Source organism: Pelophylax lessonae, assembly GCF_965119305.1.
Source record: "Pelophylax lessonae genome assembly, chromosome: 3".
Taxonomy (NCBI): domain Eukaryota; kingdom Metazoa; phylum Chordata; class Amphibia; order Anura; family Ranidae; genus Pelophylax; species Pelophylax lessonae.
The window spans coordinates 665,370,404-665,387,978 of record NC_138770.1 but is presented as its reverse complement, the minus strand read 5'-3'; the positions used below and the strand labels follow the sequence as shown (position 1 = coordinate 665,387,978).

At 46.6% G+C, this 17,575-nt stretch overlaps 1 protein-coding gene across 4 annotated transcripts in view; it reads left to right on the top strand.

Annotated features, from left to right (window-relative positions):
- Positions 1-17,575, top strand: part of SRF (serum response factor) — a 36,987-nt gene that overhangs the window by 5,329 nt on the left and 14,083 nt on the right. For all 4 annotated transcript variants that reach the window (XM_082252151.1, XM_082252150.1, XM_082252149.1 and 1 more), the window contains exon 3: positions 8,341-8,607. In XM_082252151.1, the coding sequence (XP_082108277.1) occupies positions 8,341-8,607 (267 nt within the window). The remainder of the gene's footprint in view (positions 1-8,340; positions 8,608-17,575) is intronic.

Sequence of the window (17,575 nt, the reverse complement as noted above, 5' to 3'; positions counted from 1 at the left end):
GGACGGGCGCAGAGATCTGTGATTTGTGCTCTGTCTTCTCTAAGCTCCTCTTCTGCAAAACATTAGAAAGTGATTGGATTTCTGTCCTCATGGTTCCTGTTAGGACGATCGGTTGGCTTGTCGGGTTGTTTGCTGTTTTTGGCTTGTTGTGTCCCTGATCTGCTTGTGGCAATCCCGCCTGCTGTACGCTTTCTGCACCTGGTATGTTTCTGTAGAGGGATCATTCAGCTGTTTATTTCTTCTGCTTGGCTCTGAGGGGGGGTTGGGGGCTGTAGCCAAAGGCGGCTGTCCTTTCCATTCTCAGGGGGGTTGCAGAGACCCCCTTCAGTGGGCAGACAAGAAACAGATGTGTTTTAGGGCATGAAGGTGATAACAGCTGTAGGGGGGGGGAGGGGATGGGCTAACATACAGAGCATTAGTCGAAGTTGTGTGTGAAGTGCCATGTCTATCCAGTTGCCACAGTGCCGAACTCTCCTTTAGAAGTGGGGTACACAGAGCTTTTCCCCCATGAGTGGTATTGGGGTACACAGAGCGCTTCCCCCGTGAGTGGTATTGGGGTACACAGTAAAAGCGCTTCCCCCGTGAGTGGTATTGGGGGTACACAAGCTGATGGGAAAGCGCAGTCTGCTGTTGTGAAAGTTTTCTGTCCTTTTGTAGTTTTAGTTGAGTCCAAGAAACCTCTGATGCATCAATTTCACATCATGGGGGGTCGATTTACTAAAACTCAAAAGTGCAAAATCTGGTGCTGCTGTGCATGATAGCCAATCGGCTTCTATCTTCAGCTTGTTCAATTAACCACTTAAAGACCAGCCCCCACAGATATACTGCAGCAGGCTGGCTCTCCTGTGTAATCCGCTGTACCTGTACGGTGGCTCGCGGGCGCAGGTTTTGAGCGTGCGCGGTCGTGCGCCCGCTCTCTAGCCCTGCAGCTAAGCAACGGATCTGGCGACTGCAATGGCCGCTGGGAACCCGGCAATCGCTGCAGGGACTGATAGAAGGCGGTGTGGTGCTGTAAACACAGCACACCGCTCATCTGTCACTGATTGGAACTGGGCTCCTGTGTTTCTCTTATTTCGGACCACAGGAGCCCTGTTTCCATCCACCAAGTCTGGCCCCCCACACAGTTAGAATCACCCCTAGGTCCACATTTAACCCTTTGATTGCCCCTGGTGTTAACACCTTCCCTGCCAGTGTCATGATTACAGTGACGGTGCATATTTTTAGCCCTGATTGCTGTAGTAATGTCACTGGTCTTTTCTTTCTGTAAAATGCAATATGGCAACCTGGAGGCGTTCTGTACACAGACGGTGTGCAGAAGCGCGCCCCCATATGTAATTTCCTACCTGTGTGATTGGCTCACTGTCTTACCCAGAAGTCTGCACCAGGGTACAAGTCAGGTTTAGGGCATCCCCTGCAACAGTAGTTTTGGTGAAATACTCCCGAAAGGAAACTACGTCTAAAGGGATACAGACTCTGCTGCTTTCCTCATTAGAAATGTGCAAGTGCAGCAAGTTGATTGATAATTATAAATCGATCCTATTCACTTTGTATACACAGACACATGGCTATCTTTTTATTGAGGCTGGGCTCACACATACGCTAATTGGATGTGGGTTTTCCCGCATCCAATTCTCATGACGGGTGACTGTGACCGGCTCTCAATGAAGCTGGTTCACGCAGGTCCCGAGCAGCTGCGGTCTGCATTCAAAAAGGGTCCTGTGCGTCTTTGGGTCTAATTCAGGTACGAGTACAGGCAAAAATTCAGACTGGATTCGCACCTAAACCGATGACCAGGGGTGCACTGGACCCCAGGCGCAAAACCGCGGCTGCATGTGTGTGAATCCAGCCTAAAGGTAGGAATCGGCAACAAAGTTTGTTAAAATCCCTGCATTGTACATGGATCACCCAGAGGGGAATGGTGTGTGTGTGTGTGTGTGTGTGTGTAAAAAAAAAAAAAAAAAAAAAAAAAAAAAAAAAAATATAAATATATATATATATATATATATATATATATATATATATATATATATATAATATACTCTTTTTAACACGCAGCTTAATCTAGGTGGGTTCTCTTCCTATCCATAGCTTATTTAAAACGGAGTTTTAATTATGGCTTTTATTTTTTTTTTCCATCGTTACATTGGTCTAGCCTTGACCTTTGTGTGCTATACCTAGATGATCCCTGTGGAAGCTGGAAATCGCTGTAATAGGCACCGCTACTGCAATGATTGCTGCTGGGTCATGTGCTGAGTGGCTGCCCTGCTTGGTGAGCACAGGGTGCCTTTCCCCTTCTGTCTGTGACCCCTTGGTAAGGGTCACATTCTGCTCCTAAATGCCTATGAGATGCTGAATAGTCAAATCTTGGAAGAACACCATTCACTGTGATCTCACAAGATTTGTGATACTGTGCATTCCCCGAGATCTCATCGGAAGGAGCTGCTATCATCTTCGAAGTATAGAAGCAGGGCAAAGGTAAGTATGCTAAGTGTAAGGTCACCTTTACAGAAAATATGTAAGGTGACCTTGCGCTTGCAACCTGGGGTCTGCCTGTCCCTCAGTCCTGCGATCCCCTGCTGTCAGACACTGGGAGGCTGCTTCACCGGTCCAGATATTTGAAATTCCCACGACTTGCTTTCCTCTCCTTTGCTTTCCTTGCATTGCTGACCAGTTGGGCTAGACAGTCGGATGGTCAGCACCATCCATGTGATGATACTGACAAATAAGAATGCCTCTTCCACACGCGCTGAGAGGTACAGATAAGAGATTACGCTGCAGGAAATGTAAATTCTTCGGACCAGTTAATCAGCTTCAGGGGTTCCAACAGCTGGGCAACCCCGGATGCAAGTAATAGCTGGGATCAGAGGGGGTGGGGAGGATGTTCAGACCGCCCACCGTCTATTTAAGGGTAAATACCAGGGTTGTAGCAGCAGCTAGCTGCTTTAACCCTGGTATCTTTTTTTTTTTTTTTTTTTTTTTTTTTTTTTTTCTTGTTTACACAGCAGGTGTTCCAGAATCTGATATAAAAGTGATCCCGATGGCGGATTCGCCACAGGATCTTTTTTTTTTTTTTGGGCCGCAGGAAAGGTGAGAACAATCCCCCCCCCCCCCCCCCAGTTTTTTTTTTTTTTTTTTTCCCTGCTTACTGGAGCCGTCAATCGCGACAAACGATCCAATTCAGATGGGCAGAAAGTCTAGTGAGGGCAAGATGGCCCCTACTTGACTCTATGCCCCTGGAGGACCAGAGCGACCTCAAACATTACTTCTACCCAATGGCCTTAAAGGGGTGTGTGTGTGTGTGTGTATATATATATATATATAATCTCTCCACCTCCGAGCTCGCACGCGGAAGCGAACGCATACTTAAGTCATACGGCCACATATGTAAACAATGTTGAAACCACACATATGAGGTATCACCACGAGCGTTCGAGCGAGAGCAATAATTTTAGCACTAGACCTCATCTGTAACTCTTAACAGGCAACCTGTAAAAAAATTTAAAGCGTTGCCTAAGGGGATTAAGTACCATAGTTTGTCGCCATTCCATGAGCGTGCGCAATTTTACAGCATGACATGTTGGGTATAAATTTACTCAGCCCAATTTTTTGTATAATGTGAAAGAGAATATTACGCTAACATTACTGTTTTTAATTCAAAAAACAGTATTTTTTTTTTCAGAAAATTGGGTTTGTTAGACCACTGCGCAAATAGTGTGACATAAAGTATTGCAATGATCTCCATTTTATTCTCAAGGGTCTCTGCTAAAAAAAGTCTAGAAAAAAAAATGGTTTTAATTTGGAAAACCACATGTCAGAAATAGGCCTGGTCCTTAAGGCCCCTTTCACACAGGCGGACAGTTCAGATCCGCCTGTCCGTTTTTTGGGTGGATCTGAACAGTCCCCCCCATGCATCTCTATGGGGGATCGGATGTCAGCGGAGACATGTCCGCTGACATCCGATCTGTCAAATCTGGACGGATGGAAACCCTATTTTCCATCCGTCCAGCGGATCGGGTGAGAACGGACCGACGGTCCGTTCTCACCAGATTTCCCCCATAGAGATGCATGGGGAACTGACAGCTGTGTCTCTGCACACAGCGCGGAGACACAGCTGTCCTCCTGCTGCTCAGCGGGGGATCGGCGGCTTGATCCTCCGCTGAGAAAAACGGACTCCGTCCAACGGACGGATAGTGTGAAAGGGGCCTAAGTGGTTAAGCAGACTCTGATTTTTACTGCTTGGTTTTATTTAGGGATTTTCCTAAATGGGGGAGAGGGTCATGTGACTGGCACAAATTAAATTTTTTGGAAAGTTTAGAAGGATACACATCGATTTTTTTCTATTGCTCAATAATTGTGAGTAATGAGTTTTAGGCTCCATTTCCACTAGTGACTTTCCATGCGTCTTTGGACGCACACAGTCGCATGACAAGTCACAGCCCATTGATTTAACTGGCACTCGTTCCCATCTATGCCACTTTAAAAATCAGCGATGGGGGGGGGGGGGGGGGGAGATGCTTAAAGTGGAGCTCCGCTTTAGGGCTAGGTTTACACTTCTGTGTCTATTATTATTATTTATTATTTTCTTTTTTTGACAGTGAAAGTCAAAATAGAGGGTGCTGGGAAAATCGGGGGGATGCTTTATGTGCTAAAACATAGAAAAACATTTGCCGTTGAAGTCTGTTGGGCCAAAAGTGTGCTGGTGCACTAAACGGAGCCCCTTTATTTTTCTCTATCTGGCAGCACACAGATGTAAACATTCCTCACAGAGGAGAATAGCAATCCCCTTGTCATGGATTATTGTGCATTAAAGCACGCAGGTGCCTTTCTGGTCAGCACCTGAAAATGCTAGGTGCCTGGCTGTGTCAGAACAGATCTGCAGCCGGTGAAGTCAGTTCCTGCTCTTTGTTTCAGGTGACTGATAACACCAGTAAATGAGTGACTGGAAACCTGGCATTTTTTTTAAAAGCAGATGTCCGTAGTGGGAGACTTTCTCTCATTATGAACTTCCTGTAACCCTATTGGCTCTTGGGTTGAACATATTGGCTCCTGAATTCCTTATTAATTTGTTAATTTCTGCTTCATAGTGTCAACCCCTAAGGCTAGTTTCACACACATGCGAATCAGGCGTAAATTCGCATAACATGTGAAAGAACGTTGGTTTCTATTGTGCCTGTTCACATAGGTCTAGTGCAAGACGAAGCCTGGGTTCACACTGGTGTCAATAAACATTGAATGCGATTCTCACCGCATTGCTGTGCAGATCACATGCTATGCTATGTCTGTGCGATGCAAATTCAGCCATATAGTTTGTATGGCTGAACTAGCATTGCATTCGCACGAAAATGCTGCAGGAACCTCCCCCCACTGGTATTGGATCGCGTGGGTGTTCATGCCCATTCGATCCGATTCCTGTCAGAATTCACAGTTTGCACTGCGAGACGATCTGGGGATGTCAATACCTCTGTATTGACACCCACAACGGTTCGCAGAGAGCAGTGTGAACTGCCTGCGAGGGAGATGCGATGCGGGAACGCACTAGAATAGTACTGGTTCCGCCATCATATGTGTGAACCCAGGCTTTAAAGAGTCCTGTCAGTTTTCTGAGCAGTGCGGTCCGGGTCGGATGCAAATTCAGACCTGTTGACTTTAATAGGAGCGTTTTTGAATCGCACATGTCATTCAGGCTGGGTTCACTTCACACTGGTGTCCTGTTAGACATAGCATGTGATTTGCACTACTGTGCTGATCACATGCGATGTCTGTGCGATGCGAATTTAGGCATACAAATTGTATGGATAAATTCACATCGCATTCACACCAAAATGGTACAGGGCCATTATTTTTTTTATTTTTGGTTTACACTGGAATCGAATCGCCGTTTGCATCTGTGAACCAATCCGGTGGTGTCAACTTTGCCTTTACATCCCCCAGTGGTTCACAGATGTCCGTGTGAACCCCCGACAGGTGACATGCGATGCGGGAACCTGCACGGGAATCGCGCTGGTTCCCGCATCACATATATGTGAATCGGGACTCCATTGTGAACAGGATAAAATTCTGACCTGAAAATCTGTACAACTACTACTTTTGTCAACTAGCTGTGAAAACAAAGCTTCAATTCGCACCGCACGTGTGGTCCCTTTTGGTCTTGTTAATTATCCCATTGGAAGTATGTTATAACTGGTCAAGAAGTGAGAAAACAGCTGTAGATTCTTCCAGTAACTTCCTATACTCTATGCATGCGATAACTATCAGTTGAGTTGTTCCCAGCTATCTCCTGAGGGCTACCCCCCCCCCCCCCCATACAGTTTAGGGGAAGGAGTTCTGAAATCATGTCCTAGGCTAAAAATGCTGTACCCTCAGTAGGGATGCGCCGAAATGAAAATTGTGGGTAGAAACCGAAAATTCAGGATGCCCTTGGCTGAAAACCTAAATACTTTCCCCCCCCCCCCAAAACTCATGTCGGGAGAGAGAGAGAATAGTTCATAATTTAGATGTGGCACGTTGATATCCAGAAAAAACAAGCCACCAGTGACTCGAGAGAACATGCTGGGACTTGTAGTCCTGCAGCCATGGGAAACTGATATTGAATGCTATACTGTCCCTATAATCAGTTAACAGGAAATCATAAAATGAGAGCGAGATGGAGACTTCTGCAGCGCACATGAAGGGAGGAGGTGGGTGCAGCCATTGTGGAATAGGCACAGAGGACGAGGAAGATCCTCCTCCTCCTCCTCCGCTCTGCATGCTGGGTCCTCTCCTCAGGATGTTACTGGTTGCTAGACGCTGGCGCCCGGCCTGAGATACCCGCCTGACAGGGAAGTGAAGGGCTCACTTCATTACAGCTATTAGCGGCTGCCTGCCCGGTCAGTCCTTTACCTGTGCTGCGCCCACCCTTCTGCGGCCATTAATTTTCGGCATCTTTAACCCGTTTTCGGCTGACAATTTTGGTTGCCGAAATTTCGGTGCACCACTAGTAAGGGCTCATTCACACTAGCTTTGGTCTCTGAAGAGCGTCCACGTTTGCTTCCTCGTTGGTTGCTTTAAGTGGTTGTAAACCTTAATATACCCAGAGTAGTGACCGGCCTCAGGTGATAAGAGATGAAACCAATCCTACATAAGTTGTACCTGTTTATCTGCAGTATTCTCATCTCTACATTTGTTCAAAGTGGCGTTTATAAAGTTTGTTTGAGCTGTCAGGAAAAGCGAGTGGATTGCTGAAGTAATTCTGCAGAGCTCTGATTGCTGGTTGGAGGAAAAGAATGCACACCCCTTCACACACGCTGTCCACCACAGGCTGTGTGCTGGAGATCTCTCTCCTGTTAGCTTTTTTTTTTTTCTCTTGGTGTCAGGAAATATGGTCATGCTGATAGCAGAGGAATGAAACAGCAGACAGAAATGACACTTGGTGCTCTTAGGCTGGGTTCATACTGCTGCACAGAATGGCTCGCAGCAGGGGTTCGGGGCGTCCCTGTTCACTGTTTCAGGTCCGATTTCAGGCTGAATTCGGACCAGAAGACGCACAGGACTCCTGTGCAATTCACATCGGAGCCACTCCTGAGATGTGTGAACCAGCTCCATAGAGAGCCAGTCACAATCGGACATGCCAAATTGCGAATATGATGCTGGGAAACCCGCATAGAATTTACAATAGTGGGAACCCAGCCTTGAGCTGGATACACACTATACAACTTTTGTTGTTAGATTTACCTTCAACTATGTAGTGCAAGGGCCTGCATGATTGTATACAAATTAAAAGTGTTTAGATTTGACCTCCTATTATATGGAATCGAAAGAAATCTAAAGCCAATTGTATAGTGTGTATCCAGCTTTAGTGCAAAAGCAACGCGGCATAATTTCTGCTGCAAAGCAGAGCGCCACGGTATGTGGAGAACACCGGGCTGCTGCCTCTGCAGCTAAAGGGGAGGGGGGGCCATAAAAACATGCCGACTCTGGGGTTTTCCTGCCCCTTGGCTGCTAGTGTGTTACTGGGAGGATCACAGGGTAAAAAGGGAATGGAAGCCTGAATATAATACGAAGGATCAATAAGATGATCGGGGGGTGCTAACTTATTACACTTTATCATGTTTCTGTTTTCGAAGTATCACTAATAATTTGTTTTGGATTATTACACTTTGCTGTATCTGATAACCTGATTGGGTCTTGTGCAGACCAGATCTCCATACCTCAGTGTTTGCTGGCTGTGTGTTTTACATTGGGATGAAGCTCCTAACTGTTCTGAGTGATTGTGAGCCCCTGTATTGAGTGACTTCTTGTAGTGTCGCTATGTACCATATATATATATATAGTCTGATGCCTTTTTTGTTTTTTTCCTTCCAGGCGTATGAACTGTCTACACTGACTGGGACGCAGGTCCTGCTGCTGGTCGCCAGTGAGACCGGTCACGTCTATACCTTCGCCACCAGGAAACTTCAGCCAATGATAACAAGTGAGACCGGGAAGGCATTAATACAGACTTGTTTAAACTCTCCGGACTCTCCTCCACGCTCCGACCCTTCCACCGACCAGCGAATGAGTGCTACAGGCTTCGAGGAGACCGACCTCACCTACCAAGTGTCTGAGTCTGACAGCAGCGGGGAGACCAAGGTGAGCTGTGCTCAGTGTTTCTTCCATTGGGGGTCATTCTCTCTCTCTCCATACTTTGTGGTCATGTAGGGTTCCTCTAGCTCAGCGTCTCCTTTGTGCGCAGATGGATTTCTGTTTTTTTTTTTTTTTTTTTTTTGTTCTGAGACTGTCTGGATCTAGATTTGTTATATTTTAAAGCGGTTGTAAACCCTATAAAAAAAAAAAAACCTGCAAGACAAAGGCATAATGAGCTAGTATGCATCGCATACTAGCCCATTATGTGTAACTTGCCTTAAAACGAAGCCCCGACACGGACCCCCGGACGTCGCTGCAGGCGCTGCCATGATCCCTCGCAGTCTCTTCCGGGTTCGGCGGCTCCGGCGCGCTGATTGGCCGGAAGAGACGGCTCCGGCGCGATGATTGGCCGGAGCCGCGATGACGTCACTCCCGCGCGCATTTTTCCGGCAAACTAATTGAAGGTCCCCCCCGGACCTTCAGAGCGCATGCGCCGCTAGCGCGAGCGGCTGCATGCACTGTAAATATCTCCTAAACCATGCCGGTTTAGGAGATATTATTTGTACCTACAGGTAAGCCTTATTATAGGCTTACCTGTAGGTAAAAGTGTCAAAAAGCGGGATACTACCGCTTTAAGGAAACTGGTTGTGAGGGAACAGGGCGGCCATTGCTGATCTACTTTCCAAAATACTAGTTTTCTGGCTGACTATGGATTAAATACTGACCTGAAAGAATGGTAATTGCTCAGGAAATGAGAAAATGATTGGAATGTTTGTGCTTATTCAGGTAAGCACATTTTGTTAGAAGAAAAAAAAAATACTTTTAGACATAGAGATATTTATTTTTATAAAATAAAAATTGTGCAGATAGATGGATATCTCTATCTTCTCCACCCCCCCCCCAAAAAAGAAAACGCGTTATGCTTAACTTTTTTTTTTTTTTTTTAGCGTCGTTTTACACTACCGCGGCACAATTTTGGGGGCGACCTGTGAAGGTGCGTGCACTGTGACTTCGGCGCGACTTGCACGTACTTCATATAATGAATGTCAATGCAAGTCGCCCCGAAGTAGTACAGGAACTATTTTCTAAGTCAGAGCGACTTGAGTCGCTCCTATTAGAAGGGTTCCCATAGCACTGCATGGACCGCAACTTGTCAGGCTGACCAGTCGCCTGACAAGTCGCGGTAATGTGAATGGGCACTTATAGTGTGATTTTTTTTTTTGCTTTTATTTATGTGTTTTTTTTTTTTTTTTTTTTCCCTCAGCGGGGGATCGATCTGCCGATCCCCCGCTGAGCAGGTGGATGGCATCGGTCTCCACGCTGTGTGCAGAGACAGCTGTCAGGTCCCCGCTGTTCTCTATGGGGGAATCTGACGGCAACGGACCGTCTGTCCGTTCTCATCCAATCCGCTGGACGGATGGGAAATGGGGTTTGCATCCGACCAGATTTGATGGATCGGATGTCAGCAGACATGTCTCCACTGACATTCGATGCCCCATCGAGATGCATGGGGCATCCGTTCAGATCCGCCTGAAAAAACGGGACAGGCGGATCTGAACGGACCGTAGGTGTGAAAGGGGCCTAACAAACATGTTATGCTTACCTGCTCTGTGCAGTGGTATTGCACAGAGCAGCCTGAATCTCTTCTTCTGGCGTTCTTTGTCACGCTCTAGGCTCCTCCCCTTTTTTGAGGTGCCACCACAGGAAGCTGCTTCCTTTGGTGGCGCACCTGCATGCTCTTCTGAGCCGCTCTGTGTGCGTTAGTTGACGCTTCCTCCTCACAGGATTTGCTTGATGGCAGCAGGAGCTGCCTCAACAAAGCCTGTGAAAGAGTAGGTGGAGCGGCTACAGATAGGTACAGCGCTGGATCAAGTGAGGGAGTAATCTTACTGGGACGTTGTTTTACCTTAAAGCAGTGATGGCAAACTTTGGCACTCCAAGATGTTCTGGAACTATATTTCCCATGATGCTCAGCTACACTGCAGTAACATCATGGGAAATGGAGAACCTTGGCACCCCAGATGTTTTGGAACCGCATCAGTGCCTTAAGGCAGTGGTCCTCAACCCTGGCCTACAGGGCCCAATAACAGGCCAGGTTTGCAAGATAACTGAAATACATCCCAGGTGATATAATTTGCTTCTCAGTGATTGCAGTACTCTAGTCTTCATCTCCCCAAGGTAATACTTAAATCTGGTCTGTTAGTGGGCCCTGGGGACTGAAGTTGAGGATCACTGCCTTAGGGAATGGATTAAGGTAAATGTGTAGTCTTTAGACCCACTTGGAGGGGGGGGGTCTCTTCCAGCTGCCTTGTATGTGTAGTTTCTGTGCTCAGAGGTAATGGTAAGCAGCCTCTTGGCTGAAGCTTTCGTCTGTCCTAACATGAGTGCTGATTAGTGGTGGAGCATTGTTTGTGTTCCCCGAGAAGCAACTATTGAGGATTTACTAGCTTCTATTTTTACCCCCACAACACATTTTTATGAGCTGGCTGAATAGAAGCTCAGGTTGGCCAGTGTGTTCGGTTGTGGTCTTGTGCTTCCAATTACACTGGGCAGAATGACGTTTGCTGTTATGTGAGCAGACTCTGGATTAGACACGGTAATGCACCCTCCTCTGTTGGTGGATCGTTTTTTTCAATGTTATGGGATTATGAAGTCATTTTTAAAAAGCCAATGCTTGAGGCTCGATCACACTAGATATGTTGGACAGCCAAGAAGCCCTCCCAGTCCAAACGCAAGACGAGGTTAAAAGCCTTTTTGTTCAGCACATCAAAGGTGTTACTCAAACTCTTAATGCTGCTCTGTGAATTTACCTTTATTGCAATGTCACAAGCTACATTTTAATTACTTTTTAAAGTGATTGTAAAGTCTCGTGTTCATATAAAAAAAAATTATGCTTACCACCTCCTGTGCAGTTGGTTTTGCACAGAGCAGCCCGGATCCTCCTTCTCGGGTCCCTCTTTACGGATCCTGGCCCCTCTCCTATTGAGTGCCTCCACAGCAAGCAGCTTGTTATGGGGGCACCCGAAACGAGCTTCAGCTCTTGTGTGTCTGTTCAGACACGGAGCTGCCGTTCGGCCCGACGCTTTACCCAAAATTTTATGTCCCCAATCTTAGAAAATAAAATTTTATCAATGGTTTTCATAATTTTGATGCCAAAATGTGTTCTGCTACATATTTTTGGTAAATGAAAACCCAAAAGTATATGGATTTGAGCAAAAGTTATCGCATTTACAAACTAGGGGAAAGATTTGTTGTGCGTGCCGTGTGGGTTTTTTTTTTATTTTTGCGGGACTAAGACATTGCAGACAGAACAGACACCTGACATTTTTGACACTTGGGGAGGGGACCAGTGACATTACTACAGTAATCAGTACTAAAAATATGTGCTGTTACTATACTAATGACATTGGCAGGGAAGGGGTTAACACCAGGGGCGGTCATAGGGTTAAATGTGTCCCCAGGGACTCTAGGGAGTGCTTTCTAACTGTGTGGGGGATGGGCTTGCTGGATAAACAAGAGACCTGTGTTCCTAAATGAGGAACACAGGATCCCTGTGGTCATTGAACAGCGGTCTGCTGTGTTTACAACAGCAGACCACTGTTCTTTCTCCACAGGGAGTGATTGCGGGTGCCCGGCAGACATTGCGGTCGCCGGACCCACTGGCTCCCCCTGTGGCCAATTGGCGTGTGCGCCCCCGCAAAGTGATGTACAGGTACATTGTTTCGCTGGACAGAGCCGACCTGCCACAGTAACTACGGTGGCTGGTCGGCAAGTGGTTAAAGCTGAGGGACTGGGCATTGGTGTCATCAGCTGGGGGAGTGTTTTTTGTGTTTTTTTTTTTTTTTTTTTTTTTTCCCCGGACATACAGCATCAGAACATCTCCATGCTGCTGCTCCTTATCTGCAAAAGAGCCATGTGGAACTGCAATCTGATTTTTGTTCCTACTGCCCCTCCATTCTGAACTTGGTCAGATCTGATCTTGAGACCCTCTGCTTCCAGCTGCCTGGGTTTGTGAATACCTGTGGCCTTGCCTTAGAGACACCTTTCAACAAGCTTATTGTATATCTCGAGATACAGAGGGGATGGTCCTATTGCAGCAAGTAACCCCAGATCATAACCTTCTCAGAACAGACATCTGGAATCTGGTAACCTGTTACGTTGTGCTTTTTGGCCAAATTTTTTGTTTTCCTTCGGTGCTGACCACAGGGGTTTTAAGGACACTTCGGCTTCTGATCTCTATACCATCCTAGAAGAGGCTGTGCCACCAGTCAGTTACTATCTCACACAGATTTGGGGTTCCCACACCTTTCTCTCTGAGATTACAATTGAGGAATTGCAGTTTCCTACCTTTACTTCAAATGTGGAACGGAAGCACGCTAAAGGGTCTTGGATCTCACCTGAGGGTTTGTTGGATCTGTTCCCCTTTCGGAGGAATTTTTTTTTTTTTTTTTTTTTTTTCCTTTCAACAGGCCAGTACTGTTAACCACTCGCTTACTGGGCACACTTACCCCCTTCCTGCCTAGGCCAATTTTAAGCTTTCAGAGCTCTCACTTTGAATGACAGTTGTGCGGTCAGGCAACACTGTACTCTGAAATTTTCAATTCAATTTTTTTTTCACACAAATGGAGCTTTCTTTTGGTGGCATTTAATCAGCACTGGGTTTATTTTTCTGGGGGTAATCCACAATTTAGGATATTCTTTTGCTTTTCCCTTTATTTTTTTTTAACAGGATAAATTGGGTGAATCTCCAGAATAGGGGCTGAGGTTACAATAAAAATCTTATCAGGTCTTCTAGTTCATCTCCACTGTTGTACTATTAGTTATCCTTTAATACTACAGGTACAAAAATCCTATCCTACAGCTGTGCATTTAAGGCTGCATTCACACTTTAGTGTTTTTTGTGGTCACACCCAAAATCGCATGACTTTGAAAAACGAAGACCTAGAAGTGCTTTTGCCATCAAAGAATTGGGAGCGCTTTAAATTTACTTTTCTCTTTGAGCCATTGTCATCTTGGGGAGAAACAGTGGAGGGGGAATCCATTCAGGATTGTATGTTACAGTGGTGGAAACCTCTTCCCCCCCCCCCCCTCTTTACTGCCGGTGTGTGGATCTCTTTACTGCCGGTGTGTGGATCTCTTTACTGCCGGTGTGTGGATCTCTTTACTGCCGGTGTGTGGATCTCTTTACTGCCGGTGTGTGGATCTCTTTACTGCCGGTGTGTGGATCTCTTTACTGCCGGTGTGTGGATCTCTTTACTGCCGGTGTGTGGATCTCTTTACTGCCGGTGTGTGGATCTCTTTACTGCCGGTGTGTGGATCTCTTTACTGCCGGTGTGTGGATCTCTTTACTGCCGGTGTGTGGATCTCTTTACTGCCGGTGTGTGGATCTCTTATGAAGGTGAGTGACCTAGACACAGATTTTGGGCATGCACCTTGTGAAAGAGTGGACTTTTGTGTTTTGGGACTGTTCTATGAATATATGACGAGGTTTTTCTATGTTTGTTCTGGCAAGTTTACAGTGGTAGTAAATAGAAAAACTGCTGACAAGCAGGGTTTTTCATAACGGAAGAGACCCAAGAGGTCACAAATGTTCCCTCTGCCTGTCATTGGGGGGGGGGACGACACTGATCTGAGCCACACATTTGCACCCAAGACCACATTTACAGCCCACTCTGTGTGCCATGACAATGTGACTGCCTAGACGATGTGATTCCTATACGCATGTACGGCAGTGACATTACCTTGGCCCGGCCATTCAAACAGCCGAGGATATGAAACCCAAAAGAAAAGACTATGCGAAGATTGAAGCGCTGGGGGCAGCCATAACAGTGCTGTGCTGGAGGGCTCAGGTTAAGTCTGTCATAATGTGCTAGTATGCTGTGCAGTATCCTGACACGACTGTTGATGGCAATGATCAAGACTTGGGCTATGAGTTGTGCTGTGTTGGATGCAATGTAGGGTGATAGTGATATCAAGACACTGTGTTGTATGGTTTTTAGTGATGGCAATATCGGGACGCGGGCTATAATTGTTCTATGGTTAAGGCAATATGGGGACACAGGCTGTAGTGTTTGGTTCTGTACAGGGTGATGGTTTTATCAGGACATGGGCGGTGTTGGGTGATGTCTATATCGGGACACAGGCACTGTGCATTCTCTGGTACCCTATTGGGTAATAGAGATGGTGGTACGTGAGTTGTGGTGTTGTATAATGTAGGGTAATTGATATTGGTACCACTAGCAGTGATGTTGTGTAGACTGATGGCAGTATCAGGACATGGAACTTTGTTGTTGGTTGTTGTAGGGTAATGGTGATATCGGTATGTGGGCTGTTGTATGGTGTAGGGCAGTGATGGTGAGCCTTGGCACCCCCAGATGTTTTTCAACTACATTTCCCATGATGCTCATATACACTGCAGAGTGTGTATGAGCATCATGGGAAATGTATTTCAAAACATCTGGGGTGCCAAGGTTCGCCATCGCTGGTGTAGGGTAATGATTAAATTGGTATGTGGGCTGTGGTATTGTATGGTGATATCAGTATATGGGCTGTGGTGTTGTATGGTGTAGTAGGGTAATGGCGATGTCGGTGTTTGGGCTGTGGTGTTGTATGGTGTAGTAGGGTAATGGCGATATCGGTATGTGGGCTGTGGTGTTGTATGGTGTAGTAGGGTAATGGCGATATCAGTATGTGGGCTGTGGTGTTGTATGGTGTGGTAGGGTAATGGCGATATCGGTATGTGGGCTGTGGTGTTGTATGGTGTGGTAGGGTAATGGCGATGTCGGTATTTGGGCTGTGGTGTTGTATGGTGTGGTAGGGTAATGGCGATGTCGGTATTTGGGCTGTGGTGTTGTATGGTGTGGTAGGGTAATGGCGATATCGGTATGTGGGCTGTGGTGTTGTATGGTGTAGGGTAATGGCGATATCGGTATGTGGGCTGTGGTGTTGTATGGTGTAGTAGGGTAATGGTGATATCAGTATTTGGGCTGTGGTGTTGTATGGTGTAGTAGGGTAATGGCGATGTCGGTATGTGGGCTGTGATGTATGGGGGATATTGGTATGTAGGGTGATGGTGGTTTTGGTATGTGGGCTGTGGTGTAGGGTGATGGTGATATTGATACACGGCCTGTGGTTTTTGGTGTCCGAAGTAATTGTTGTGCAATAATGGAAGCAGATTAGATGGGTAACATTTGCGTACACTGAAGGCTTTTTGTCAGCTACTCGGACATTGTCCCACCATGTGACTTGCCAATGATAGATGGGACAGACAAGGGACAGGTGTTGTGCACCCCCCCCCCCCCCCCCCTCCTCCTGTCATGACACAGCTGTGCTGGATCTCTCTCACTTCTCATTGATAAAATTGTGATTCGGCCTCCATGGCCATATAAGGAGACGTTTCCCTTCAGTCCTTTGCTGGCAGGGCCTCCCGCATTCCTTATAAGCTGCAGCTGTCTCTTTCTATGGGAGGGGGGGAGTGTCTGCGCGTCTTCTAAATGGAAAGCTCCTTCCCAGCCAGGTCACATTGCAGCAACATTACTCTGATCCTGTGTGTGCTGTGCCCACCTGGCAGTGATATCTATACAGTGCCGGCACTATTAGTGGTGTCTGTATTATGACTACACATGTCTGCTGCTCCTCTACTACACAACCTTCCATTCTCCATATACCTTGAGGTGTGAAGTCCTTAGAGAAAGAGACACGGCATGTTTTCAAGTGTGGTGTATGCAACAATGTGTTCATTGCTGGATCTGCCATCTTACAGTTTTGCTTTGTTTACACTTCTTAGCCTGATGCCGGTATTTTGTATTCATTTTTTTTATTTTTTTTTATATTTGGGATAGTTAAAGCGGTTGTACACCAGAAAACGAAAAAAAAACCTGCAAGACAAAGGCATAATGAGCTAGTGTGCATCGCATACTAGCTCATTATGTATTACTTGCCTTAGAACGAAGCCCCGACATGGACCCCTGGACATCGCTGCGGGCGCCGCCATGATCCCTTGGCGTCTCTTCCGGGTTCGGCGGCTCCGGCACTGTGATTGGCCGGAGCCGCGATGACGTCACTCATGCGCGTGGGAGTGATTTTCCAGCAAGCTCCCGGCAAGGAAGACTGGAGGTCCCCCCCGGACCTTCAAAGCGCATGCGCTGCTCGCGTGAGCGGCTGCACGCACTGCAAATATCTCCTAAACCGTACCGGTTTAGGAGATATTGTACATACAGGTAAACCTTATAGGCTTACCTGTAGGTAAAAGTGTCAAAAAGCGATATACTACCGCTTTAAGCGGTTGTAAAAGCAATTTTTTTTTCTTAAAAAATACTTACCTGCTTTGCACAAAGCAGTCCCTTACATCTTTTGGATTCCCTCACTGGCGCGGTTTGCTCCTTTCTTGCGTGTTCCCCCATAGCAAGCGGTGTACTATGGGGGTACAGGCAGGGCTGCTGTTAGAAATCGCGGGACCCTGTACAGACTACCTGGCAGGCCCCCCCCAAGAAAATATTAAAGATAAATATTTAGCTAAAACTACATCAAAAATCACTATCAGACACAAATATAACATAATTCGCATAATTCCTGCTAAATCTAAAAAAAAAAAATGTTAAAGATGAGAAAAATATACAGGCTGGGCAGTTGGAGCTCAGTGATCAGAGAGACAGAGAGAGAGAAACAAAGTTACAGTTTACAAATAAACTCCTGAGCAGAGATAAGTGCTGGGAGGGGGATTAGTGAGGGACGACTGTCTTTCTCAGCAGATAAAAGCTGATAGCAGGGAGAGGGACAGATCAGATTCAGGTGCTGTAGGTAGATTTCTGTATTTGTTGTCCATCACTAATCCCCCCTCTCTGTGCCCCCCCCCCCTGTGTGCTCGGGCCCCCTACAAGAGGGCTGGTGGTCCCCCCTATCAGCGGCCCTGGGTACAGGTGGGCACGCACTTCCAAGCTGGTCTGTGTGCATTCATAGACATATACAGCATGGC